Genomic DNA, 27,240 nt, shown 5'->3' on the forward strand with positions numbered 1-27,240 from the left:
CCCAGGTACGCCATGGCCGGCGTGATCGGCTTCCCTGGAGGAGGGAGGGGGGGAGTAGAGCGCAGTCTCGAGGAGTTGGAGCTCCTCCGTGGGACTTGAGACCGGTGAGTGGCACAGGTGTTGCTCATTCTCATTAACTCCACTGGCCTTGTGACTCTTGGTCCCACCCCTCTCTTCACACACTAATTTGACAAATATATGGGGTTCTCGATGGGGTTAAGGTCTGGTGAGTTGGCTGGCCAGTCAAGCACACCAACACCATGTTCATTTAACCAACTTTTGGTGCTTTTGGGAGTGTGGGCAGGTGCCAAATCCTGCTGGGAAATTAAATCAGCATCTTCAAAAAGCGCTCCAAAATTTCTTGGTAAACAGGTGCAGTGACTTTGGTTTTCAAAAAAACACAATGGAACAACACCAGCAGATGACATTGCACCCCAAATCATCACAGAGTGTGGAAACTTAACACTGGACTTCAAGCAACCTGGGCTATGAGCTTCTCCACCCTTCCTCCAGACTCTAGGACCTTGGATTCGAAATGAAATACAAAACTTGCTCTCATCTGAAAAGAGGACTTTGAACCACTGGGCAACAGTCCAGTTCTTCTTCTCCTTCTCCCAGGCAAGACGCCTCTGATATTGTCTGTTGTTCGGGAGTGGCTTAACAAGAGAAATACGACAACTGTAGCCAAATTCCTTGACACATCTGTGTGCCTTGACCCCAGCCTCAGTCCATTCCTTGTGAAGTTCACTCAAATTCTTGAATCAATTTTGCTTGACAATCCTCATAAGGCTGCGATTCTCTTGGTTGGCTGTGCATCTTTTTCTTCCAAACTTTTTCCTTCTACTCAACTTTCTGTTAACATGCTTGGATAAAGCATCCTGTGATCAGCAAGCTTATTTGGCAATGGTTTTTGGCTTACCCTCCTTGTGAAGGGTGTCAATGATTGTCTTCTGGACAACTGTCAGATCAGCAGTCTTCCCCATGATTGTGTAGCCTAGTGAAACTCAAACTGAGAGACCATTTTGAAGGCTCAGGAAACTTTTGCAGGTGTTTTAAGTTGATTAGCTGATTGGCGTGTCATCATATTCTAATCTGTTGAGATTTTTTGAGTTTTTTGTTAAATGTGAGCCAAAATCATCACAATTAAAAGAACCATTTTTTTCCTGAATGGTCTTTGCAGTGGACTATAAAGATAAGAATAATATAGTCTCTTCTTGACTGCAGTTCATCTGTTTTCCATTACCAAACGCTGAAATGATTGTGTGAAATATTTGTTAAGAACTACTTTAGAACAAATCTGTCCTGCCGCCAATGTTGTTTGTTATGTGGTTTGCATAGATAATCATCACTGTGATCTGCATGATTAATGAATGCTTTAGAATTGGTCAGGGATTGAGTTGAGCACTGAACTGGTAGCTAAGCATTTTGTCATAACATTCTAAGACCTCATTCTTTCACACTGAACAAGTTTGGGAATGCAATGCAGGGTTAACAATGCAAAAGTGGTGCTAGCCCTGCTCCAGAGCAGGGTTTCATTACTCCAGGTAAAAGCAGTGCTTAACCTGCAAAACCTCTAAATTACAACTGTCAACACTACCTTTAGTTAGTTAAAAGCAGGGTTTAGAACTTTGATAGCTATTTTTCTCAAAATAGTTTTGAAAGCAAATGTGAAAGCATTGAAATATTTTTTCATCCCATTTTAAAATATTTCCCTTCAAAATATATCCCTTTAAGTACCTTCCACACTCACCAACCATAATAACAAGGATCAAAACCTGAATCATACCAAAATAAAATTGTGCTATACTGAACCAGTTTCAGAGCATAGTCGCTTGTGACATCTGGCATTCATTCAAGAAATAAGACAAAAATAATGGGAAGAGCAGCTTTCATTACTGACCTTGGACTGAGACAGTAGACCTTTTCTGACTTTCTCTGTGTCTGCCATTCCAGGGTTTATTAATGTACGCATACAGTAATTGCCATTGCAAAGATATACAGCATCTCTCTCTCGAGGTGCCCCTGGATTAAATTACAATTCACATCACAAAATGGCTTATCTGATCTTTAGGATGATTTGCACCTGTGCTGTGTTAGCATATTTACAAATATTGCGTAATAATTTTTTAGAATTGATTGCAAATCATTATGGTGCTATGGAATACTTGATTCTGATAAATTGATGGTTTCCTAATGTTTACTGTTGTCCATGGCTGTGTGCATATAATATATTTGAAGATTACAGTCATAGACCTATTGTTGTGGTGCAAATCTTGTTTGTTCATTGTAATTTACTTTTTTTCATAGTGGAAACTTTAACATAATATAAGGTTGTAGTTAACTCAATTATGCAGTTAATTTCAAAGTATGCGACTAATCCAGCAGGAATAATGGGTGCCAGTCACAGTATCCGTGACCAAATACGCACACAAATTGACCAGCACTATAAAAAAGACGACAGATTATTCTCTCACAGAGAGCTGTGCATACTTGACAAACTGCCCAGACTAGATTAAGTTGTGACGGATGAGGTTACTAATGTTGATCCAATGAGAGGTCATGAAGACTAAAGCTGGCAATTTAACAAATTAAGCTTCCATCATCAAGTCTCATTAAATGCTAATTGTAAACTAATTGTATTTGTAAAGTTAATGCACTAATAGTCAGTTTATGGAAACGGTTATATTTTCTATTGGTACCACAACAAAATTCATCAGAATGAATAGGCATATCCACAATACAGTGAAACAGATGGAACATTAAGTCTTATGAATCCATAAAAACATGAGTCAAAAAAAAAAAAAAATATTTCGAAAAAATAAAATACTATTCTCTGATATCTATTATTCATATTAAAAGATGCATAGACTCTGAGTTTTTTGTATTGAGTTATGAGCAATAATGTATGTTTTAAAGGACAAGACAAGAATACCAATACCATTCTGAAGAGAATGAAATGAGCCAAGAGCCACAGGTGACTAACTTCCTTCTCAAAAATCTAGTCATACCTTGGCTGTTCAATAAAAAATAAAATAAAATAATAATAATAATTAGGAGGATCGAACAGCCAAGTAGTTTTTCTCCTAATTGACATCGTAAAGAGAAAAGCAAAACAATCACTGTCACATAACCTCCTTATAAATTATTAAAAGTAAGCATTTATGGTCAGATTGTAATTATTTTACTTTAAAACACGTTACATTTTCCAATTTCATTCTCTTACCCCAGGCTACATCATTCAGTCAGCTTGACCATAAAGTGCATAGTCCTAATATTACATAACACAATTACTGAATAATTTAATGAGATTACAGAATCGAACACACGGATAGCATGCAATACTGATTTCCTCATGTTATTGCATATCTAGAATGGTTAGTTTTGCATAACTAACTTCTTTCATGACTATCCCTTGGCTCTATTTTGTAAGGGATGCCTTATTTCCATAGCAACACTATTTTAGAGCAGACTTATGTAGAAGGTTGGCATGAAAAGAAAAGAGTGTGTGTGTGCCTTTCTAGGCTAGAAAACAGCATTGTTAGATCAACAGATCATCAGACAGAATTTTAATATGCTGATATACTGAGAAACACAGATTTAATCATTTAAAACATTTAAAAGAGCACTGAAATAGAACCTGACCCTCTACATAAGCATTTGTAACCACAACTCATTATACTGAATTCATAACATATGGGAGTGCAACTATTGCCATCTCCTAGCTTAGATTCTGTCATGCATGGTCGCTTATTTTTTGACTCCTCTTTCCGTCTTTCCTTTTTATATCCCATAGCTTTATTTCTCTCTTTTGCTCTGTTTTGGCAGCCACACCCTCATAGCTCAAGTATTATGACAGCTTTGATCAAATCTTCTGTCTAGACAATGAGATGAGTGGGTGGTCAGATTTCGCTACTGCTATACAGAACATGCAACTCATCTGTCTTACTTTATAAAATGTGTAAATGGTTTACTACTCCATATCATAAGGGCAGTCCAACATAACATAAGGGCAGTCCTGTAGCTCCGTTGGCAAAGCATGGCCAAGGTCATAGGTTTGATTTCCAGGGAATGGAATATTACGGCCACCAGTGGACTGAATAATAACATAAAAAACATACAGGAATGCTACAGAACATAGCATTAGATCATGTTTGTGAAAAGAAATACACCATGGAAAAATAATAAACAAAATGCCTACAGGGGTGAGCAAAGGTGCAGAACAACAATCCAAGACCATTACTGTGTTAGAAAATCTGCTAATAAGTATACTTAAATGCACTGTTCACACAGAGAGTGTTTTTGCTTGAAATATGTGAGATGCAGAGCAGAAAAAACCATATGTCTTGAGAAAGGTCTTAAATGCTAAACTACATTTTGTTTGACAGTCTTAAAAGCATGGCACTCATGCACAAGAAGCGATGGTCAAAGACCAGTGTTGTCAATTGTTACCTGTGTGTCCAATTGTTTCCTGTCTCTCTTTGACTGTACTATCTGTAGAAAGGCCTGAATTAATCATAGTATGCTATTTAAACATAATAACCAGGAATAATACAAAGAGTGCAGACGTGACTAGCTGGGTGTGGGGTATTGCAGACCTGCATGGATGTCCAGCTTGAGGAGGATGGAAACGGGAAATCATTTTGGTATTTTGTAGCAAATGTTTCATTTGGGCCAGACTCTTTTGATCTAAATGAAAATCACAAGGCAACAGTTTTAACTGCTTGTATCAAAATCAAAGAAAATGGGAAAAGGAGTGCTACCACTTTGATCTTCCTCGGTACAGAAATTGTTCATGACTGGTTGGCACCTCCAATTGAAATATACTATCCATGCCAGCTGTGGGCATCTTAAAAATGGGCTTTGTTAAAGGAAAGAGAGGGGGGAAAATCTGAAAATTATTTGAGTTCTGCACATTTGAACATCTGGAGAGGAAAATGACCTCAAGTTCAGCAGCTGGGCAACAAACAAAGAATAAAAAAGGCCATTTGAGCCCATTGCATGCTGTGGCTAGCCATGCTCTTTATCTCTATACTCAAATTTATATTTGCCTTCCACTTCACTCTTCTCCTGTGTTTTGGCCTGCACTTGTTATGGTGGCTAGTGTGCTTCTGTGGTATTTTATTTCACAGTCAGAAAAGAACAGCATTAGCATGTACCCACACAATTAACACTCATCTTTCCCTTAACACAAACCAAAAAAAAAAAAAAAAAAAGGTGTTATATTAAATCTCAGTGTTTTTCCCTGGAGCAATGCCACAGAATAATTTCAACACAAAGTAAACATTAACATATTCCATCAAAAAGTGATAATGAGTATGATTATTTTTTAATTGCTGCAAGTAAAAAGGGCTCATGCTATGTTGTGATAATGTTGTGATAATTCCCAGTAATGTTGAAAATGCTAAAATGTTTCATATTTATCCTGTAGCAAATATTTTTGTAAACTGCAGCAGTGGATTTTTCCCCTTTGACATAAATTGATAATTTTATTTATAAATGATTCATTAAATTGATCAAAATGACAGTCAATAAATTTATACTGTTACAAAAAATATTATTTACAATAAATGAAGCTTATATGCATATTAGAATGATTAAAATGTATTAAAATAAACAACATTTGATTATATTTTAATATTATTTTTACTACTATTTTTTTTCTTTCATAAACAGAATCTGTATTGTATTCTAATTATGTGACAGTTTACAACAGCATTTCCTGTGCACAGCTTTACTGCTTCAACTAAATTTCAGAGCCAATAGACAATAACCTGGCTGACCTGTATATGATATACTACATTGATTGTCATGAGAACTGAATCAAAGTGACATGCGTGGATCTGATCTGGCTTTCAGCTTGTATTTTAAGTGGAAACCGGGCTCTTCACAGCACACTACAACCTGTCCTCTGAGAGTTCCCCCATCAGCTCATCAGACTTGCAGTTCACATCAACACGAATAAGCACCAGAATGACACTTTTTGTCTCACACTGACAGCCTGACACAGTCTGATCCACACAATCCCTGACACAACCCTGCTTTCCCGTTTTCCTTAGGGGAAATCTTAGGCTGGGGGGGTTGGTGGTGGGTTTGGAGGTCAGAGCACAGTTAAGGTGCTTGATTATTCTAGGATAAAAAGAAACCATCCATTTTTGCCATTTGCTTGTCTGGGGAATTCATGGAAAATTTGACATCTTTGCAATCTATTCATTTCAAAAACTCCTTTGAACGAAAGCGGAAATGTTTTGTTTCCCCCCAAGGTTCCCAAATGGAAAACCATAAAAGAAAAACACAATCCTTAAGGTCAAATGATGCTGGTGCTGAACTGCTCCTACATCCATATTTTTAATTAGCATTATGACTTTATCATATGAAATTATCCAATTTGGAACATAATGACAAGCAATCGTGTACTGGACACCTAAATCCATTTGTCTTATTTATTCTTGAGACTCATGCAATATGACTCTGCATTAAAAAAAGCACAGTTTTCCTTGCTCCCAGCAGTCAATATAAATCCAGCAGAAATGAGACTATTTTCCCACTCAGAACAAATGTCTGCCATTAGGCTGTCCGACTGGCTGCAGCTGACATGAGATATTACCTTTTTCGTGACTTGGGGGACTTTGTAAACTTCCACATGACTCTCAGTGTCTTCAGAAAGGTCAGTGTAGAGAGTCGGCCTACTGTGAAGTACTTTACATCTTGCAATTCATTTCTTTTCTAAAAGTCCTTTTCCAGATCTCCAGATACTGCTGGACCAAGTGTGTCAAAGCCAACAAAGGTTTAATTTATACCCTATTGTTACAGGCTTTCTTGCTGTGTAGTAATGAGCCGTGTCATAATACTGCCGACATGAGACTTCTTTAAAACAAAGTGAAATTATTTAGGTAAGGCAAACTCAAGATGGGCAAAAGAGACCCTATTTCATATAATAGCATCAATTACAACTCCATGCTGAACTGACAGCTTTAATATGTGACAGAACTGCTAAACGTCAACCAAATCTAAAGCAGAAACCATTTTTGAATGTTTGTGACCACAATATCATAACCCTAGCAGGTGTTGCTGGAAGTTAGGTAATGCACATAGTTAACTTTTTATTAACATTACCACATGGTAATTCAGAGATGCTTTTATATCGAGCTGTTTGATCTTACAAATGGAAGACAGACTTCAAAGGCCTGTTGAGAGTAGACTAAGAAGTTTGATTTGCAATAAAAGACCGTGGAATCAAGTGTGCAGAGAGGTATTATGTGATACAGCACAGAGAAAAGAGGCATCTGATTTAAAAAACTCTTTTAAAAACTATTCCAAATATCCAATCTGTAGAAGCCATCAATGCTTTCACTACAAAGCCTTAGGATTTATCATCAAAGAGCTCAGCAATACTTTTAACAGATTCTTTGAAATTCTGAGACACTGTTTCTATGTAGATACTTTTTTTGTTCTTGGTGAAATTAGACACAACCCTGATACATGTTATAAGAAGGCGAGGCTGTCAAATGCTTGGAGGTATACATCAGCTAAAGACTCCGCTAGTGTTCAAACCAATTCAAAGAGGCATTGTGAGGTTTTGTAACCTCTTACTATGGAGCGGACCAGTGATTTAGGTCAATGGCATCCCAGAGCAGCACCCTGCCTTGGAGAATCTAGACCGTTTGCCTTGGACAGAGTCCATCCGAGTGAAGTCAGGAAAGTTCCACCCTGTTCAGACTCCCACAGAGAAAGAAGGAGAGAGGGATGGGAGAGGGCTTTGGGTGTACATTGTCCTAAACCATGACTGATACCACAATGAATGGCAAATGCAGTAATTTTGTCCATGAATAAGTTGATAGAATAAAGATTTATTAAGAATGTATACAATCGCTCAGTACTTTAGGGGTTTAATTTTCCATATTGACTGGCTAATTGTTCATTATCCCATTTAATAAACTGCTACTCAACAAAGAAGTAAATATGTGGACATGAAATATTGATTTGAGTAGAATCATTTTTTTGATCGTACCTGTTTATATCGTAAAACTTACGCGAACACAAAATAGTCCATTACAATTTGAAAAACAGTTGGTGTAGCAACAATATGGACACTGAAACAGTATTACAGTAGGCCTAATATCAATCTCGTAAAGTCTGACGTATGAGTCTGACATATAAAACAATAGTTTGAATTATTTTTATTTTTTTGAGTATCATATTGGATACAGCAGGCTTTTATGGTCCATACACGAATGATATCATTGTTGACATTCAATTTTATTAAATATCAGAGCACTGAATGGCTCGATTGACAGAATCAGAATTAAGCATGTGTAATAGACTGAAGTATGCAAATAAATAGACTGTAACATATGTTTGAAAAGTTTGCCTATTTTGAACATTATATATTAAATAAAGAGAAGAGAGGATTTTACTTTTATGCTATTTGTTTTGCCTCCTAAATGTCCTTGAAGTTACATAATTGTCTTTTTTTTTGAAAACAAGCAATGCATGTTTGCCAGAAGTGTAATTCACAAATTTCTACACATGCACCTCACTCTGTTTGCTTATTTTAATAAGATCCTACTGAATGACGCTTTTAATTATCACAACTTAGCTAAACTATATATATTAGGGGTGTAACGATACGCGTATTCGTATTGAACCGTTCGGTACGACGCTTTCGGTTCGGTACGCGGTACGCATTATGTATACCGAACGGTTCGTTGGAGTAATTAATTATATTTGAAAAAAAAAAAAAAAAGAGAGAGAAAGAAATATAATGATATGCGTTCAACAAGGTAGCCCAATAACCCAAACAACGTAACAGGCAACGCCCCTGACCATACCTGTCAAGTTTTGGATTTGAAAATAAGGGAAATTTTCCAGCGCCCATTGCGAGCAGTCCCACCACCCCAACAAAGCTCCAGTATCCCTTACATTTTAAGACAGGTGTTATAGCCCAAATTAAAACACAAAAGGGTATATATGAAGAGCATTTATTTAAAGGCTTATTTGCATATTTTCTGTTAATTTAACATTGCTTGTCTTTACATTTACATTTTATTTTAATTCCACACATTCTTTTCATTTCATATTGCTTTTCTTTTAACAGTTTTTCTTTTCATTTCACATAACTTTTCTTTTACTCTTTTAGTGAGTTGTTGTACCAATTTGTTGCAGACTTTGCATTCTTTAAAAAAGTAAATTCGCTGTCCCATTTATCACGGTATTTACACATGGGTTTTGGTTTTTTGGCAGGTGTGCCTTCACTCTCTATTGTAGCATCCATCATCCGTCTCTGTTTTTTCTTTTGTTGTAGTTGTTTTTCCCACGTTATAACTCATGTCATCTGACCTCACACACCCCTCGCGACAGGCTACTACAGGTGGGAGTTATCGCGAGACTAGTGACAGAGCTCAGATTGGGAATGTTTTTATTATTATTATTTTATTAATAACGCAGGTAAAAAAAAAAAAAAAAAATACGGGAGACTTACGGGAAAATACTAATACGGGAGGACGGCGGGAAAGAAGGGTAAAATACGTGACTTTCCCGGCCAAAACGGGATACTTGACAGGTATGCCCCTGACACTCCCGAAGAAGAAAAAAACACCATCTTATATGTTTATGTTAGGCTACTCAGCAGGCGCTCGCTCACTCAGTACACGCTGAAGGCTCGTTGCAAAATAGCCAATGCGTTTAACAGACTAGAAATGAGAAGATCCTCCAATAACCAACAGGTCTGGTGTTTGGGTGCACTTTGGATTCCCTTTAAGCTATAATGGTGATGGCAAGAGAGTGGTGGATAAATAAACAACGGTATGTCGCATCTGCAACATGACAGGGTACACCAGCGGGATTACAAAAAAAAAAAAAAAAAAAAACCAGCGGGAATATCTGGGATATATGCGTCAGTACTATCTGGGAAAAGACGAAAAAAAGGAGAAACATGCACGCAGCAAACTATCCCTGCAGCATTTAGACACTATAGCTTACAGGGAATCCAACCCAAACACCAGACCTGTTGGTTATTTTAGGATCTTATATTTCTGGTCTGTTAAATGCATTAGACATTTAGCAACGAGCCTTCAGCGCGTGCTGAGTGAGCGAGCGCCTTAGGGGCCGTTCACATATCGTGCCTAAAAACGCATGGAAAACGCTAAGCGCGTCTTTCTCCTGAGGCGTCTGTCTTTGCTAAGCAACAATGACGTGCTCTCTCCATGAGACGCGGAAATTTCAGCGAAGGATAAATGGATTTGCAGCTCTAAAAATCGCTTGCAGTAGCTCTGCTACTGAATTTATTTCAAAATTGCAATCCATATACAACTATGATCAGCTGTTCCTTCATCTTGGCTGAGCTCTCAACGTTGTTACGGGAAAGGATGAAGCTGATTGGTTGGTTCTTGTCACATGACCCGCGGTGCGCTTGCGGCATTCTGAAAAGTTGAGATGTTTTTACATTTTGCTGTATCTAAAACGTATCGAATCGAACCGAACCGAACCGAACCGTGACATCAGTGTATCGTATCGAACCGAACCGTGAATTTTGAACCGTTACACCCCTAATATATATATATTAGGGGTGTAACGATACGCGTATTCGTATTGAACCGTTCCGTACGAGGCTTTCGGTTCGGTACGCGGTACGCATTATGTACCGAACGGTTCGTTGGACTAATTAATTAAATTTGGAAAATAAAAAAGGTGTGTGAAATATAATGTTATGCGTTCAACAAGGTAGCCCAATAACCCAAACGACGTAACAGGCAACGCCCCTGACACCCCCGAAGAAAAAAAAAAACACACTTATATGTTTATGTTAGGCTACTCAGTCAGGCGCTCGCTCACTCAGTACGCGCTGAAGGCTCGGTACCACGGAGCCCCGCACGTCACCTGTAGGAGAGAAAAAAAATCAATCCGTGGCGACGGTTTTGCAATCCGTCCCCTCAGTTTATAAACCATCCTCATGAATTAATAAACTGTTCACTCGGTTTAACAAATCGTACCCACGGATTAACAAACCGTGCCCACGAATTCCCAATGCGTGCGCTCAGATTGTGTAAACCGTACCCTCGGTTTTTGAATCCGTACCCACGAATTCATAATCCGTGCGCACGCTTTCGCAATCCGTTCCCTCGGATTTGAAAACTGACACGCATTTTACACTTAACAGTGAAACATGCATCTAACTCCGGCAGGTGGGGTGAGGTGGGTGGAGCTTAGTATAATAAAATCACAAAAATAAGTCTTCATGTTAAGAAAGAATTGTACACAAGCATTTCCAAAACTGTCAAAGGTTATTTAAAAATAAAGCAATTCACAAATTATTTTATGACAAACATTTTTACTGTCTTGTACTCATTTATTTAGCCTACAAATTAAAATTATAAAAAATAACTTTATTTTTATTTGTATCATTATTATATATTATTAAACAGGTTATGCATAAGAATCTTTTATCCAAAATAACTTACAAAAGAGGAAAAAATTACTCCAGAGTCAGTCACAATGCCAGGTTTATTGCACAATAATAATCAAGTGCTATTATAGATTATCAGCAATTGAACAAGATTTTAATGCGCATCTTTCTTATTAAATCTTTGTATTCCACCTCGTACTACACTTGATAGAGAATCACTTAAGACACTTTGCTGTAAACCTATTCCACATAATAATATTCAATAAAACTGTATGTTAACACGTAGGAGTTTGCTGCATGAATCCGTGAGTACGGTTTACAAATCCGAGGGAACGGATTGCGAAAGCGTGCGCACGGATTATGAATTCGTGAGTACGGATTCAAAAACCGAGGGTACGGTTTACAAAATCTAAGTGCACGGATTGGAAATTCGTGGGCACGATTTGTTAAATCGAGTGAACAGTTTATGAATTCGTGAGTACGGTTTATAAACTGAGGGGACGGATTGCAAAACCGTCGCCACGGATTGATTTTTTTTCTCCTACAGGTGACGTCCTGGGCTCCGTATACGGACATCACCGCAGCGAATGGTGCATTTACGTTATAGCCGCGGATATGAGACCTTACTCTGTAGTGGAAAACGCAGGTTTTAAGAACATGCTTAATGTAATTGAGCCCCATTACAATATTCCTTCACGAGCCCATTTCAGCCAGACCGTAATTCCTGCTTTGTTCCAAAAAACATAAGCCCAAATAGAGAACCAACTGAGTAAAAACAAACTCAATATAAAGAGTTATAGAGTTCAATATAAAAAGAGTTACATCTTTGTATTTGTTCATAACTACTACAACAATATTACATTTAATTTGTAAAAAAATTTTATAAGGAGCTATTTTTGTTTTATACAGTATGCTGCTAAGAAAACACCATAGAAGATGGGTAAAGAATAGCTCCATCATTGTTCAATGTAAAAAAAACAAAACAAAAAAAAAAACACATACTTTGTTAGTTTTAATAAATAAAACATTTAAATAAAAATCAAGGAAATTTATCTGCCAATTTTTTTCTTTTTGCTGTATCTAAAACGTACCGAACCGTACCGAACCGAACCGTGACATCAGTGTATCGAACCGAACCGAACCGTGAATTTTGTGAACCGTTACACCCCTAATATATATATATATATATATATATATATATATATATATATATATATATATATATATATATATATATATATATATATATATAAAACCAAAAATCAGTGCAGAAAATGTGCGGCAGATTCAATAAGAGATTGACCATGACCTGAGTATCCTTTATTAGATGCATTAAAAGTTGATTGATCCTGCCATAACACATCCCTTGTATCCCAAACTAATTTCAGTAATTTTGTCATATTCACATAGAATTTTAAATGAAAAGATGAAACATTTTTAATAGTGCTATTTAACACTGGAGGATTGAAGGGATTTACTAAGAGCCTTCCTTCCTTTTCGGTAGTTTACAAAGAGTAAAGGGAGTTATAAAAGCAGTCTAACACCCTATGTATGCCATGTGCTGCGTTGTCCCCATGCCAAGACAAACAGACATTTACCTCACATTAGTCTCCAGCTTGGGCAGTGGGTGCTGAATGCACATGGTGTATTCATAGGGAAGTCTCCTAATGAAGAGGGACACATAGTTAAAACTTTCCAGGAGCTGACTAGGAAAAGGGCGGAAACTACTCCTTTTCAAAATGAGATCCTTCCACTGTGCTAGGCATCAGTGGTTTCCGAAATTTGTAAACCTTCGACCATTAAAGAGTAAACTGACCCCAGCTGTTGTTTTTTCTTCTCCTCTCTTCTCCTTTTTTTTTCTTGCATCTCTGAACAACCACATCACTGATGTGGATTAGAGGGCCTGGAAAGTGGTGTTTAGATGTGAATGGCACATTTTGTGGACTGCTGACTTGTAATATGGAAGTCTTTACATGTGGTTTGTGACCCTCTTTTCAGTAAGGTCAAAAAGGAATGGGGGGGGGGGGGAATGGAGGAAGGCTGCACCATTCTCCAGCGCCATTAGGTCTGAATGACTAACAAAGAGATGGTCTGTTTGTAATGCCGGGTACCGAGCAGGCTATAACATGAAAGCAAGTCGGCTTGGGTCAAACTACAGAGTGTTAAGATGCAAGGTCACTTGCTATATAGCACTGTTTCTCTCTCAGGTTTTCTCTGATTATTTTCCCCTCCACAATTCAGGGGAAAGAGAACTGAAGGGTTGGGACTATGTTCTCATCATTTGGGCTGCTTCTTAAATGACCTACATGGATTTGGGTGGTCTGATGAAAACATTGTTCTTATACAAGTATGAGTAATTGCAAAACTGACTCATCTGGCATCTATGTCCAAAAGTGTGCAGTTGCACTCAATAACGAAGGCTTTTTCCTTAAAGTGAACATATTCCAGGCACATACCCCTTCAGCTCCACCTTCTCGTGATTTCTTTAGCTATACTGTGCTGTATGTTTCTCGGTTGTTACAAAGACCTGATTCACAGAACAGTCCAAGGTCAATAAAAGCACTCAATGAAATTTCTTGCTGTAGGGTTCTTTGTATGTAGCTGAAATAGCTCAAAATTTGATTACCAGCTGATGCATGTCAATAAGTGCTCACCATTAAGTATGTCCATCCATCCATCAATCCATCCATCTATCTATCTATCTAATTTTTGAATGCATGGCCACAAATGCATACTTTGTTATGTGGAGACAGATTTGACCTGGCCTTTCCTAATCAAGAGCTGTCTACCTCTGGTTTTCACATCACAGTTAGAACCACATGTAAATATAAAATCTTTACCAGTCATGTCAGAGGGACAGGCGATGGAGGTAATCCCAGCTAAATGTGGCCTGGAGTGAAAATATCATTGAGGAAGTTGTGGTTGAGTGGAGGTTCCTCTTTGGAAAGAATAATAAATATGATTAGGTCTCATTCATCGCAGTCTAACACTCTTACATAGGGTCTCTTTTCATTTATGAGTGTGCTTTTGTGATATTATTTGAAGTCTAGTTATTCAGAGCATTAGATGAAAAGCATAACATTTGTTTGTGTGTATATTTTACACCATGAATATTTACAGAAAATATTCCTGTATAGACTGTGCAGATCTAAAAAAAAAAAAAAAGATTGAAAAAAACCCTACAACTAAATATACTTTCATATTATAAATGTGATGATAAAGAACAAACAGGAAAGTTAAGGAAAGTGTATTTAACTGGATTTGCAGAGATTCAATAACCACCAGAATTGCTGACTTCACATTTAAATCAAGCCTCAAGACAAAACTCTTCAAGATTTTACCGAGCCTACTAACTTTCAATTTTTCATGATCTATATCATGAATACATTTTGAGGAGTTTGAAGCCTTTTGCTTTACTTCTGAAAGTAGGCTCAGCTCAACAGGGACTTCCTCTAGACTGATTACCCATGAATCTTGGGGATTGAGTGAGGCTGACCTCTGAGCCTGAGGGACATACAGTATAGAGAAGAGAAAGTGTGAGATCAGGCACCAGGCACCAGGCACCTACACATTTGCTTTTTTTTCTCAGTGCATTACATTTCCAGATATAAGGGGTGCAGTAAGTTGTTGTTATTGATAAGACAAGTGTTATGATATATTTAAAGATCAACCTGAATTTTTGGCAAAACACTTGAAAAAGTAAAAAAAAAAAAAAAAAAAAAAAAAAAAAAAAAATACTCCTTATAATTTAACTTTGAATAATTAGAGTAAATTCCAGTAGTCACATTTAGGTGCTCCTTGAAATTAACTTATCATTAATTAAAACATTTAAACCTTTTCGAAATATTTCAGGGTTGAACGTTACAGCTTACAGATACATCATTCCACATTTTTTTTTACAGTCAACACTTTTTGTATTTTGTGCTAAGAAAAACACTGTACAAGACTGTAAAAACACAGCTAAAATACTTAATTTAATGGGCCAATATAAGTGTAAACATAAATAAGGACTGATATAGATACTAAGAGAAACTTACTTGTATTTTTAAGCAATGGGATTGAAGACTTGATGTCACTCCCCAAAATAATGTCAGAAATATGTTCTGGCAAACAACTGTTAAAGAGAGAATTTCGCGACATAGCATGAACAGAAAGTAAGTTACAAATTTTACAAAGTAAAAAAAAAAAAAAAATATATATATATATATATGAAAACATCTTTCACTATATATACATATGAAGCAGTATTAAGCAAGGGGGTACAAACAGGCCACAAGTGGCAGCGTTTCCTGAGAATGGCACCCTTGACTGAAGGACATTATGTGCTGAATGTTCACAACTAGCCTTGGCTGTCGCTATTCCTTGTGGGTCCCACTCAGTCCTTCATAGACATAGACTACCCAGGACAGTGTTTACTGTGAAAATGTGTGCATGAGATTGAACCTGCATCAGCACATTGCAAAGCAATGCTGTAACACTGTTCAGAAACTGCACTCTCACGCAAACATGCTTAACACCCATAAATGTAGTTTTTTGGGCATTAAGATGCCTTACACCATACTTTAATCTTGATGTTTATCATATGCATATAGACATAAATCACAGAAGTGGCAGTAGTAATTAAAACTTTTTTCAGTTCCATTTTGTCTATACTGTAGTCACAGTACACAAGTCTCCTGGAAAAATACTGAACAGTTCCTTTAAGTTAAACAAGCAATTATAAACTATCAAATTAAGTTCCTCCTGTTTTTATTGGCCATTACATGCACTTTTCTAGATTCTAAAGCAAACTTCATTTTTGTTCAACAGACTTACGACTTTCTCATTAACAATTCAGATCCATAAACCCCAGGCTATAATCATTCCAAGCTCACTGGATTGATCTACAGCCTTTAACATAAAGCAATTGCTGTGTATGTGGGATTTTTATTAGGGTGCTTGAAAGGCAAGACTGCATTGATATTCCTCAAACATGATTAGGGCTTTGTTAAAAATCATTGAGCTTGTGCAATTAATCTAGCCCAGATGTATTTTAAAATACATCTAAAGTTCCATATAGTTTCCATGTAAACAATTTCTGCCTTTGGTGTAGAATATATTTCATTTTTATTTTTTTATTTTTTTACTTTTTAAGAATGATCAAAGTATAAAATTATTCAAGTGAATAATAACAGAATGATGTAACATTCAAAATATAGCTGGTACATATAGTTCCATTATATAATTTACATACTAAATTGTGATTGGTCCTTGAAATATGATTTAAAATGTAAAATAACTGTTTTCTGTTGGAACATATTTTAATATGCAGTTTATTTCGGTAATGGCAAAGCTGAATTTTCAGCAGCCAGTCTCCAGTGTCACATGATCTCTTCAGTAATCATATGGAGATATTCTGCTCCAGAATCATTTTTTTGTTCTTTTATCAATTCAAAAGAACAGCACTTATTCGAAACAGAAAGCTTTTGTAACATGATAAATATATTTACGGTCACTTTTGATCATTTTAATGCATCTTTGCTCAGTAATAATTATTCGTTTCTTATTGCGAAACGGTGCATTGATTTATTCTCTACATTTCTATGAGTATTTTTTATCTATAAATATAAATCTAGTTTAATGATAATATAGCTCCTGAAGATTTATCCAAACCCACAAGCTGAAGAAAATGTGATTTCCATCCACGAGCAACGCACTGTGGATTATAGTGTGAGACCTTGACTGCTTTGCCATCTTGTCTACTGCAAGACTTTAGAAATGTCAAGGCTCACTTATATTAGCTTAGTTAGATTATGAAAACAGCATTCAGCTTTACTAACCTTCCAGGACCCTGAATGCATATTTGCCTACAAAGTACATGCATTAGTCAAAGTCTCGAAGCAAATACAGTACAGACTACACTTTGTCCTCTGTTCTAATTGGACATGACAGATTAAGGTTTTCCAAGATTAATGGCCTTTTCCCTGCCCCTTTGGAATAAACTTATCATCAACCCAAACACAAACACACACAATGTGCGAGACAAAATGACTGTAATGCTTTGTGCTGTAAAAGTACTGGATGTTCTAAAAAGAAATGACAAACCCCACCTTTAAGAGTTATGCATATTCAGGGATAAAGGGAATAATTATAATAATAAAAAATAACTTTTTATCACAGTTACATCATGGCCTTGTGGAACAAATGTTTTTGAGTAGGCATGCTGTTACTTGTGTGTTTGTATAAATCTGGAATTGAGTGAACAGCTTCCCAGATGTTTATATAACAGGCAAGATCAGGCATTATAGTAGAACTGTGATATTTTTTTTATTTTTTAGCAAGACAATTAGAATTCATGCAATGCAGGCAAGTAATATATTTAATTGTCTGTTAGTCCCAATCAAAAGTTTAAGCTTTTTGCGTTTTAAAAAACAAAACAAAACTTTTATTTTGAAAAGATTCATGAAATTGATCAAAAGTGACAGCAAAGACTAATAATGTTACAAACTAATTATTTCAATAAAGTTTTTTTTTTTACTTTATACTCAAAGAATCTTGAACAAAAATATGAAGCAGCACTGTTTTTAACATGAATAATAATACTTAATGTTTCTTAGCACCAAATTAGCATATTAGAATGACTTCTGAAGAATCTGAACAGTAGTGTAAGATTTGTGTTTATCCAAAATGTGACTCCATCAAATAATGACACAAGCAGTTGAAAGGCGAACTGTCCTCATCACTGATTAATGCCACTCAGATGTCAAGTCATTACTTTCCTCAGGAACCACAGCCAGTTCCTGGAAAACCACAGAAAATCTACCCTATAATTATCTAAATAAGACCAAGCCCACAGTCCAATGCTAATATACGCACATCTGGTAATAAAATAAATAAAAGCTTTGTTCTCAGACAATTTCATAAATTTACAGCCATCATCTTTTACTATTAACAGATATTCCCTAGTCTCTTTAGAACATAAACGGGTGCATTTTAAGAGTCTTCATGTTATTATGCTTAACTACTTATACTTTCCTAACTGACCTTGTACAACATATTAAAAGGGTCATATGATGCAATTTACATTTTTCCTCTCTCTTTGGAGTGTAACAAGCTCTTGGTACATAAAGAAGATCTGTAAAGTTGCAAAGACTAAAGTATTAAACCCAAAGAGATATTCTTTATAAAAGTTAAGAGTCAACTACTCCTACCCAGAATTCTAACCCATTCTAACATGCCCCCACATGTCTACGTCACAATGTGGGAAGATTTGTATAACACCACCCAAATGTTCACACAAAGAAGGCGTAACTTTTATTCCATCTGTTGCCTCTGGCATCATGTTGTAGAGATGCTGTGTTTCGTTGTGAAAGCAAAACTACTTTGTTTGGCCTTCCAAGAGTACACAGCTAGAAATCAGTGTTTAAATTGTATTTACAACACTGTTCCAGAACAGTTCAACCCAAATATTTAGATGTGTGCGCCACATTCTATGGAGGAGGAGGATTGTTTCCTAAACCAGTAACCTAAAATGCGTCTGTGGCACAAAGGCTGTTTCTATAAAGCTGGGCAGTTCCAACTTTGCAAGGGTATAGACGCTTAAGGTTTGACGCTTCTGACTCACAGCCTTTAAGTAACGTAAATGTTTTAATAGTTAAATAATTCGCCAATGATGATTCAAATGCAAGTTATGAGCAGTGTAGAGTAGGCTTGGTGTTTCTCTGATCACAAATGCAGACATGCTTTTATGTTTACACAGCGCGATACACAGTGCAACGCATAAAAAGACAGTACAAGTCCTTATGATTAGTAATTATGTCTTCACTGCATGCAACAGATGTGAATCGTTCTATTTAACCGGATCTTCTTAGTGAACCAGTCGAACCAGTTCACCAAATCGAACTGAATCGTTTGAATCTCCAGTATGCAGTTACTCCAGTTATTCAGTTTATAAACATGCCTTGCACTCCCTGTGATGCTAAATAAACCAATATCCCGAGTTATTCAGTTACTCCTAACAGTAGATTGACCGAACTGCAAAAAGAGAACCGATGATGGGATGTGCACGAGCAGAGCAGCTTACTTCACACAGAGAAGTAAGGTTCTGTTATATAGGAAATCTGATGGCAATCCCAAATGACACACTAATTTCAAGAAGATCAAGAGAAGATGAGGAACATCTGTCATAAGCATTCAAGCATCTCTCTGAACCATAAACGAGTCTCATGGAGAGAAACTTCATACTTCATATTTATGTATGCTGTTTAACAACATCAAGGCACTTCTCACACTTTCACGACATCAAAAAAATCCACATTCTCATCCCCTCTGTCAGTCTGCACAAAAATGAGCCTTTCTTCCTTTAAAGACGATCTCAAAGCCTGCTTCTAGTAGGTGGCTTGCGAAATTGGTTTGCCAAGTGTGAGGAATCTGTGATCAAAGTATGAAAAACAAAGTCACAGAAATATTACATCAAAGAATAATAGAGTGACAAAATGACAGTGGGAAAGGTTATCTAAGGCAGTTTAAAAAAAAGATGCAAATAATGCTGTGCGTCTTGTTTACTCTGATCCCTTTTCCAGTCAGTGGAGTTAGCACATTGTCTTCAATTTCCACCAGTAGTGTTTGCATTTCATCTACTGCATGCAAATGAGATCAACATTTTTCCCCCAAAACGTGAGATTTATTGTGCCATGATATTCAATGAATGCTGAGAGCAACACCATCAGTCACATGATTGTTCTCTTGAAAAGCTTAAGAATAAGAATCAGAGAGCACGGTCTTAATGCAGAGATGCATCTTTTACATCTAACTGCACTCTCGAAGGCTGAAGTCAGATAGCAGTTAATGGTTCATAGTTATAGGGTGCCCTGGCAGTACTTATGCAATTTTGTGACAACTGCAGATTATTTGAGAAAACCAATGCTTTAAGAAAAAAGTTTTGTAAAAACCACAACAATTTATTTAATCGTTTAATGGTAGAGGAAAATGGTACTGGCAGATCTATGTCCCTTTAACTTCTAAAAAGTCTATTTACATGAACATCTAACAGTTTTCAGTTTGTCTCCAGTTAAAATAACCATCTTATTAGGCAATTAAAACATCTACTCAAAAAACACAAGCGTATAAATGTCTCTAAAAAAGAGCAACTAATACTGAAAATACAACAGTGATTATGAAAGGGGAAAAATGATTCTTACATGCCCACAATTTGGTACCAAAAACTGTGATGACAGGAAAAGTCAGCAAATCACAATTTGAAATATATTTACACAAGATTCACTTTTATATTTTCGTGTTCTCTCTTGAATGAAGCCATTCTCATATGAGTCTATAGTACATAAGAAAAGAGCAAAAGATTTTCTGGTTAACCCCAAAAAAAAAAAAAAAACCTGTCCTTGGTTTGTTGAAAATGGATGAATAGTCAAGGTCCTCTGATATTTTTAAGTTGTGTTAAAAAATAAAAAGCATAGAGAAAAAATTATATAAAAGAACACACCAAATCCACTTGTTTCACAAGTAATATCAACCTCAGTTCAGGCCTTGACTATGCTAGTTTCCTGAACCGACACAGCTCTATGCATTCACTCACACGTAGAAAAAGATTTGTGAATGTACACATACACATTGTTCGCAAACCTCCACATACACACGGAGAAGCAGTTTTTATCCAAATATCCCATTCTATCATAGGGCCAATGGAAACTTCTTCATGGCTCAATTCTTTATGAATCTGCGAGCCCAAAACGAATGGAACCGCAGGCTTAGATAAGTCAAAATAAAAAGATATCCAACGCTGGGTTTCATTAGTTTGCAACGTCAGGGTAAAAACTCTTTCGCTCATTTAAGCACTAAATATTTCCCTTGGTGAGTCTGTTGGGGGGGCCAGTGTTGCTCTCTCCCTGGGACTGTTTTAGTCGGAGTCATTTTTACACACACAGCTACACTCCTCATGGTGCTCCAGGAGGACATCCGTTAGAGTCTTTTGCAGCCCCCGACCCCCTGCCCTGTGTTTCAGCATCAGAACCTGCACAAGTGGAGACAAATATAGAGTATACATATATTTATGTATTTAAATGTATTAATATGCCCCAAAATCCCAGCAACCCTACATAGTACAAATGGTTAGAGTTAGAAATGAAGTGTCCATACATAGTGCAAGTCCTTATTATAGTGTTGTATGTCATTGATATGAAATAGTGTAAAATGATCAGCATCAGGGAAAGATTTTAGACTGTAAATGGCAGAAATGTTATGCGAGACTCATATAAGAACACTTGCACACAGTTATTAGTAAAAGAAACTTAATACGTGAAATAAAAACAGAAGGCCTTCTGTTCTGTGCTATACCTCGTGGTATTTTTTGGCCACTTTGGTGGGCGAGCACTGGCAATCATAGCAGTTGTGAGAGCAGCATGCACAGTTCCCTCCACAGCGCTTCACCAGCAGACAGCTGGGCCAGAAGATGGCATCTGTTCTTTTCAGCTCCTCACGCAACGAGACCGAAAAGTTCCGCGGAGTGCAACTGTAAAGCCGTACCTCCTCACGAAGCAGGTTCAGGTCCACTACTCCTACTCAAGACAAAAATAGGTTATAAGTTCCAGTATTTCATTTGACTCAAAGTACTTCTAAATGCAGGATATTTGGATATTCACCTCTGGATTTCTTTTGGTGGAAGAATGATTTGCCCACCACCTGCCAGGTAGGCTTGTAGAGGTCATCCATGTCCACCTGCCAGCGATCCGGCTCCAGGTATTTCATTACTTCCTCCATCGTGCTAAATCCAGCTACAGCTTCACTCAGAGCATCCACACTCTGCATCCATGCAGGCATCACTGCAGTGGCCTCCGGCTCTGACGGTCTCTGAACATAAAACAAAACAAACAACAAATCACTAGCACTGCAACCACTCCAAATGGGCCATTTCATTTTAAACAGGTGATTTTGAAAATGTTCCACAGAAGCCTGATTTATGTTTAGTATATGAAGTCGTCTGACTCTGTCTGTCTGTCTGTCTGACTCTGTCTGTCTGTCTGTCTCTGTCTGTCTGTCTCTGTCTGTCTGTCTCTGTCTGTCTGTCTGACTCTGTCTGTCTGTCTCTGTCTCTGTCTGTCTGTCTGACTCTGTCTGTCTGTCTCTGTCTCTGTCTGTCTCTGTCTCTGTCTGTCTGTCTGACTCTGTCTGTCTGTCTGTCTGACTCTGTCTGTCTGTCTGACTCTGTCTGTTTGTCTGTCTGTCTGTGTCTGTTTGTCTGTTTGTCTGTCTGACTCTGTCTGTCTGACTCTGTCTGTCTGACTCTGTCTGTCTGACTCTGTCTGTCTGACTCTGTCTGTCTGTCTGACTCTGTCTGTCTGTCCGTCCGTCCGTCCGTCCGTCTCTATTTGTCTGTCTATCTATCTATCATCAGGAGATAAAAAGGGAATTTTTTTTCCCCTGAAATAATATATATTAGAATAACATCTACTTAAAATCATATACCTAAATAACACCCCCACCCCTTTTGTATTACTAAATTACCAATTAATAAGGGAATACATAGTTTTGCTTGATGAGTTAATGTTTTTACATTGGCTCATGCACAGAATCAGTTAACCAGTCCCCAAACGGCTTCACCCTGTTTGAACTCGAACGCACAATTAAAAATGTATGCCAGGGCAGCAACAATGATACCTATGGTGTCGGGCAACCTGCAGGAAGCTATATTTCTTCACTCAGTTCAACTCTGCTCCACTGCCTCAGGTGCTGTGGGATCTGTCAACATGTCCTTTTTCCAGCAGCTTAATTCAGGCATACTAACATAATCCTCCTATGAATGACACGTCCAATGCTGCATTCTAAAACCAGGTAACAAGTGAGGAGTGAGTTGGCATGGTTACCACTGTGTAAAGGACAAGGTGTCACTGGAAGGCCTGTGATTTCTACAGTAATAAAAAAGGTATTGCTACCATGAAAAAAGCGGTAAATGAGGTCACCAAGACTGGCTTGAAATAATGCAGTGCCAACCTGTTTGCCAGTACAATAATAGTGTATGTGGACATTAAGAAATTAAAACACATTTGTTGTTGTTGTAAGCTCTCGGGCAGTTAAAATTGCCTCCTAAAAACTTGTACATTCAGCTATCCTTCAATACTGAAAGCTGGCTTCCAGTTTTGGCATCGGTCAGCAGTAGGGAATGGAAACCATTAACAGCTTGTGAATGTGAGGCAGTCTTTCAATCTGTCAATTAAAGATCCTCTGAGCCCTGGACTATAAAGCCACAGCCAAGCATCCCTACCGATGTGGATATAACAGTAATATAATAGTGCTTGTGCAACCCTTTCCACAAGATAAGACAAAAGAAATTCAGAAGAATTTCCGACATAAAACAAGAAATCGTATTTAAATTCAAAATAGCCTATTAAAAGAAACTAATGACAATTTAATACTTTCCCCATACCTAAGATCTCTATTATGCAGGAATAAAAACTTTAACATAAATTTAAGGGTGCACTTAGTAACTGATGTCATTACAGAAATACAATATTCATAGTAAGACATTAATTTTAAAGTAGGAAGTTAAAAGGGGATCTAATAAAGGGGGAAAAATGTCTTTAAATTGCCAAATTATATATATATATATATATATATATATATATATATATATATATATATATATATATATATATATATATATATATATTAAGGGTAATTTTAAATGACTGAAAAAAATATTATTCATGAGCATTTGTCAGTGAATTTATTATATCACAGTAACACTTTTCCTCCTACATATTCCTCTCATGTCATCAAATTTCATAACCGATGCATTGATTAAAGGTAAAATATTATTCGCAAAATAATGGCCTCATTTATGTTCTGTAGCCTGACAGCATGAGGTTTCAAATTGTTTGCAGGTTGGTTTCTGTTAGGCTCCAAGGAAAACGGCTTAACAGATGGACATGAGTGCACAGACTCAGATGTCTGCCAGTAGCCTGTCAGAACACACTTGAGAGCAGTCAGCTCAGTAGAAAACCAAATAACAGTGCAGAGATCTCACTCAAAAATGCAGGTGATTCACTGTGGACGTATTTTGGTGAACGCCAAGCTTGGTGGCATGCCAATCATACACAGTGGTTGTAAGAAGAGGACAAGAGAAATTAACTTACTGGAGTCATTTTCAAACATCAAATCTGCATTTTGAATAGTTATTGTATTTGAAATACATTATGTAATCCCGTGATCCTTGTGGTTGTCCTGAACTAATGCTGCTGAGAAGAAAGGTCCAGCCAACAAAATCATAATCTACAATTACTTTAAAAACAAGTGCCAACTAAAAAAGGTTCTTACATACAAGCGCATACTGTGATCTCACTGCATGTTAAACTTCTTTTGAAGAGAAGTTCCTAATTTAAAATGTTAAAATCTGTGCTGAAGTTAGTTTGACCTCAGCAACCATTTCCCACTTTTGGTGCCTATGAAACCTGTTACTCTGCATGGAAATAAACATCTCTTGTCTTTGTTCTAGACTATTTTGGTAAATTGAATGGCAGTAAAGATTGTACAAAGCCAGTGGAAATCAGAAAGCACACGCAAAAGGCATACTTCAGGTTGATTCAAGGAGGAAAACATCCATGAAATCCAGCTGGGAGCTAAAAGCAGCAGTCTAGTTCCTCTGACTTTCGTGAGAATCTCAACTTTTTTTTTTCTTTTTTTTTTTATTGCTAGGTACTGTTTTAATGACCCCTTCCCTCAAACCCTAACTAGCTTCCAAAGTCTCTTCCGGAGAATCGCAGCTGGGCCTCATTTTCACCCTTCTCTCTGTGGTAGCGGTGAAGGGGAGTGATTGCTTGTTTAAACAGAAAGTGCAGGGGTGTCCCCGTGATCCTGGGTTTCCAGTAGCTGAGGTTGACCACAGAGAAACAGAATTCGGCTGTTTCAATATGGCAGCCATTGAAAAAGCCTACAGCCAGCCAGCTAGGCCACTCATTTCCTCAAGTTGAGGGAACAAATGTAGAACTTTCAAGCAGAAGATCTGAAGCACTCATCTAGCTTAGCATCAATAGGCATGGAAAAAAAAAACCTGAGCAACAAACACAGGTACAGGAAATACTATGAATGAATTATTAAAACATTGTATTAAAGTGATAATTTGCTTAATATTAACTAATAAAAATGTCTCTTAACCCAATGGTAGAATGATCAGAGACTTTAATTCAGATTTTTGTTAAACTCTTTTCATTACAAATATTCCCAAAATCTATCACAAATAGATGAGATTAACATTAACAAATATAAATCATATTTACTACTACTACTACTACTACTTTACTAACTATGCAGATTAATTAGTAAAATGTTCTCAAGGTCATTCTTTTTTGTGGAGAATCCAAGCAAGTTTCCTGCTAAATTGCAGTTTGTGTCATTAACAATACTGATGTCTTTAAATAATTCGGTTGACAGTAGTTGGTGCATGATGTGAAAATTAAACTAGGTATTAAGACATGGCACTAAAAGCTGAATTAAACGGCAGAGGAGATTAACACATTGCTAACTAAAGGCTCTGTGGAGCAACTAAGGGCTAGAAAAGGAGTTTCTTCAGTAAGAATTGTAGATTCCAAGTGATTTTTTTTCTTTGACATACTCTAAAATTTTATTTTTGTATTTGTCTGGCATTTAACAATGCATCATGCATATGCTCACATTTGTAATATCAAGATGGCACACAAGCACAATACTTGCAGGACTGTAAAGCAATGTTTCAGTAAAAGAACAGAAAAAATTATTTGAGCTTTGTTGAAGACCGTCTGCCACTCACTCCCTGACATTTTATGCTAAGACAATATTTCAAACAATTTGACTCAAACAGGCACGCGGCGCAACACTCAAGATGTAACTCCTGACCACAAGTCTCCTGATGCTTTGGTGAGCAAGAAAACAAAGAATGTGCACTGTGAGTCGCCTGGAATTGTAGGTTCAGCTCAACATCCTCCTCCACAAACACTATAAATAGAGCTTGATTCAGCCACACCTTCTCTGATGTGAGCTCTGTGTCCAGAAACCAGCCATAACACACAACCTCCTCTGAAATAAGAGCAACGCTCAAAGAAAAACACACCACCTAGTATAAAGTGTAGAGAATGTACTCATTTACATATCATTCTACATGCAAACATACTTCATTTTAAATCTGAAAGCCAGAAATGAGTGTCATCCTAGAAAAAATCCCTAAAAATAACTAAACTAAAAAGCAGATGCAACTGGTTTGTGCCGTTGCTAGAAGATCTCCTTAAAGCCAAACCAATGTCCTTTTAGCATTGTCAGTTTTGGAGTCAGAGATGAGCTAAAACAATTTCATGCATTTCCACGCCAGAAAAGGCCAGAAAAAAACGGGCTCTTTACTGACATTTACCAGAGAACTGTTCATTGACTAGGAAGTTGTGATAAAGTCCATACCACAAAAAATATTAAAAAAATGACAACAACTCGGTCTTGCAAGAAGGAAACAGAACAAAAATGTATCACACTAAACTAAACAGTCCCAATTCTAAATCAAAGAATTTCACTACTGTTCAGATTTTTGGGGCCAGAATGATTTTTAAAAGTTGATTAAAGTTGAAAATGATTGAAAGGAGTCTCTTAAGGTCAACAAGGCATTTATTTGATAAAAATAAAGTAAAAACAGCAATATTGTGAAATATATATATATTCCTGTGAAGGCAAAGTTGGATAATTTGATGAATACTAAGTCCAAAACATTAAAATAGAAATCATTTGATAAATGTAATGCATCATTGCTTAGTAAAAGATAATTTCTCAAAAAAAAAACAAAAAAAAAAACTTTTTTTTATTTTTTTTTAATTTGTTAAAATACTGTTAAAACA

At 36.9% G+C, this 27,240-nt stretch overlaps 1 protein-coding gene across 2 annotated transcripts in view; it reads right to left on the reverse strand.

Annotated features, from left to right (window-relative positions):
• Positions 1-20,339: 20,339 nt before the first annotated feature.
• Positions 20,340-27,240, reverse strand: part of LOC113057995 (platelet-derived growth factor C-like) — a 41,314-nt gene continuing 34,413 nt past the window's right edge. For both annotated transcript variants that reach the window (XM_026225662.1, XM_026225661.1), the window contains 3 exons: positions 22,036-22,243; positions 21,731-21,951; positions 20,340-21,407 (listed from right to left, as the gene is read on the reverse strand). In XM_026225662.1, the coding sequence (XP_026081447.1) occupies positions 21,294-21,407; positions 21,731-21,951; positions 22,036-22,243 (543 nt within the window). In that variant the 3' untranslated portion in view covers positions 20,340-21,293. The remainder of the gene's footprint in view (positions 21,408-21,730; positions 21,952-22,035; positions 22,244-27,240) is intronic.

The sequence above is a fragment of the Carassius auratus genome, chromosome 39 (assembly GCF_003368295.1).
Source record: "Carassius auratus strain Wakin chromosome 39, ASM336829v1, whole genome shotgun sequence".
Lineage (NCBI taxonomy): Eukaryota > Metazoa > Chordata > Actinopteri > Cypriniformes > Cyprinidae > Carassius > Carassius auratus.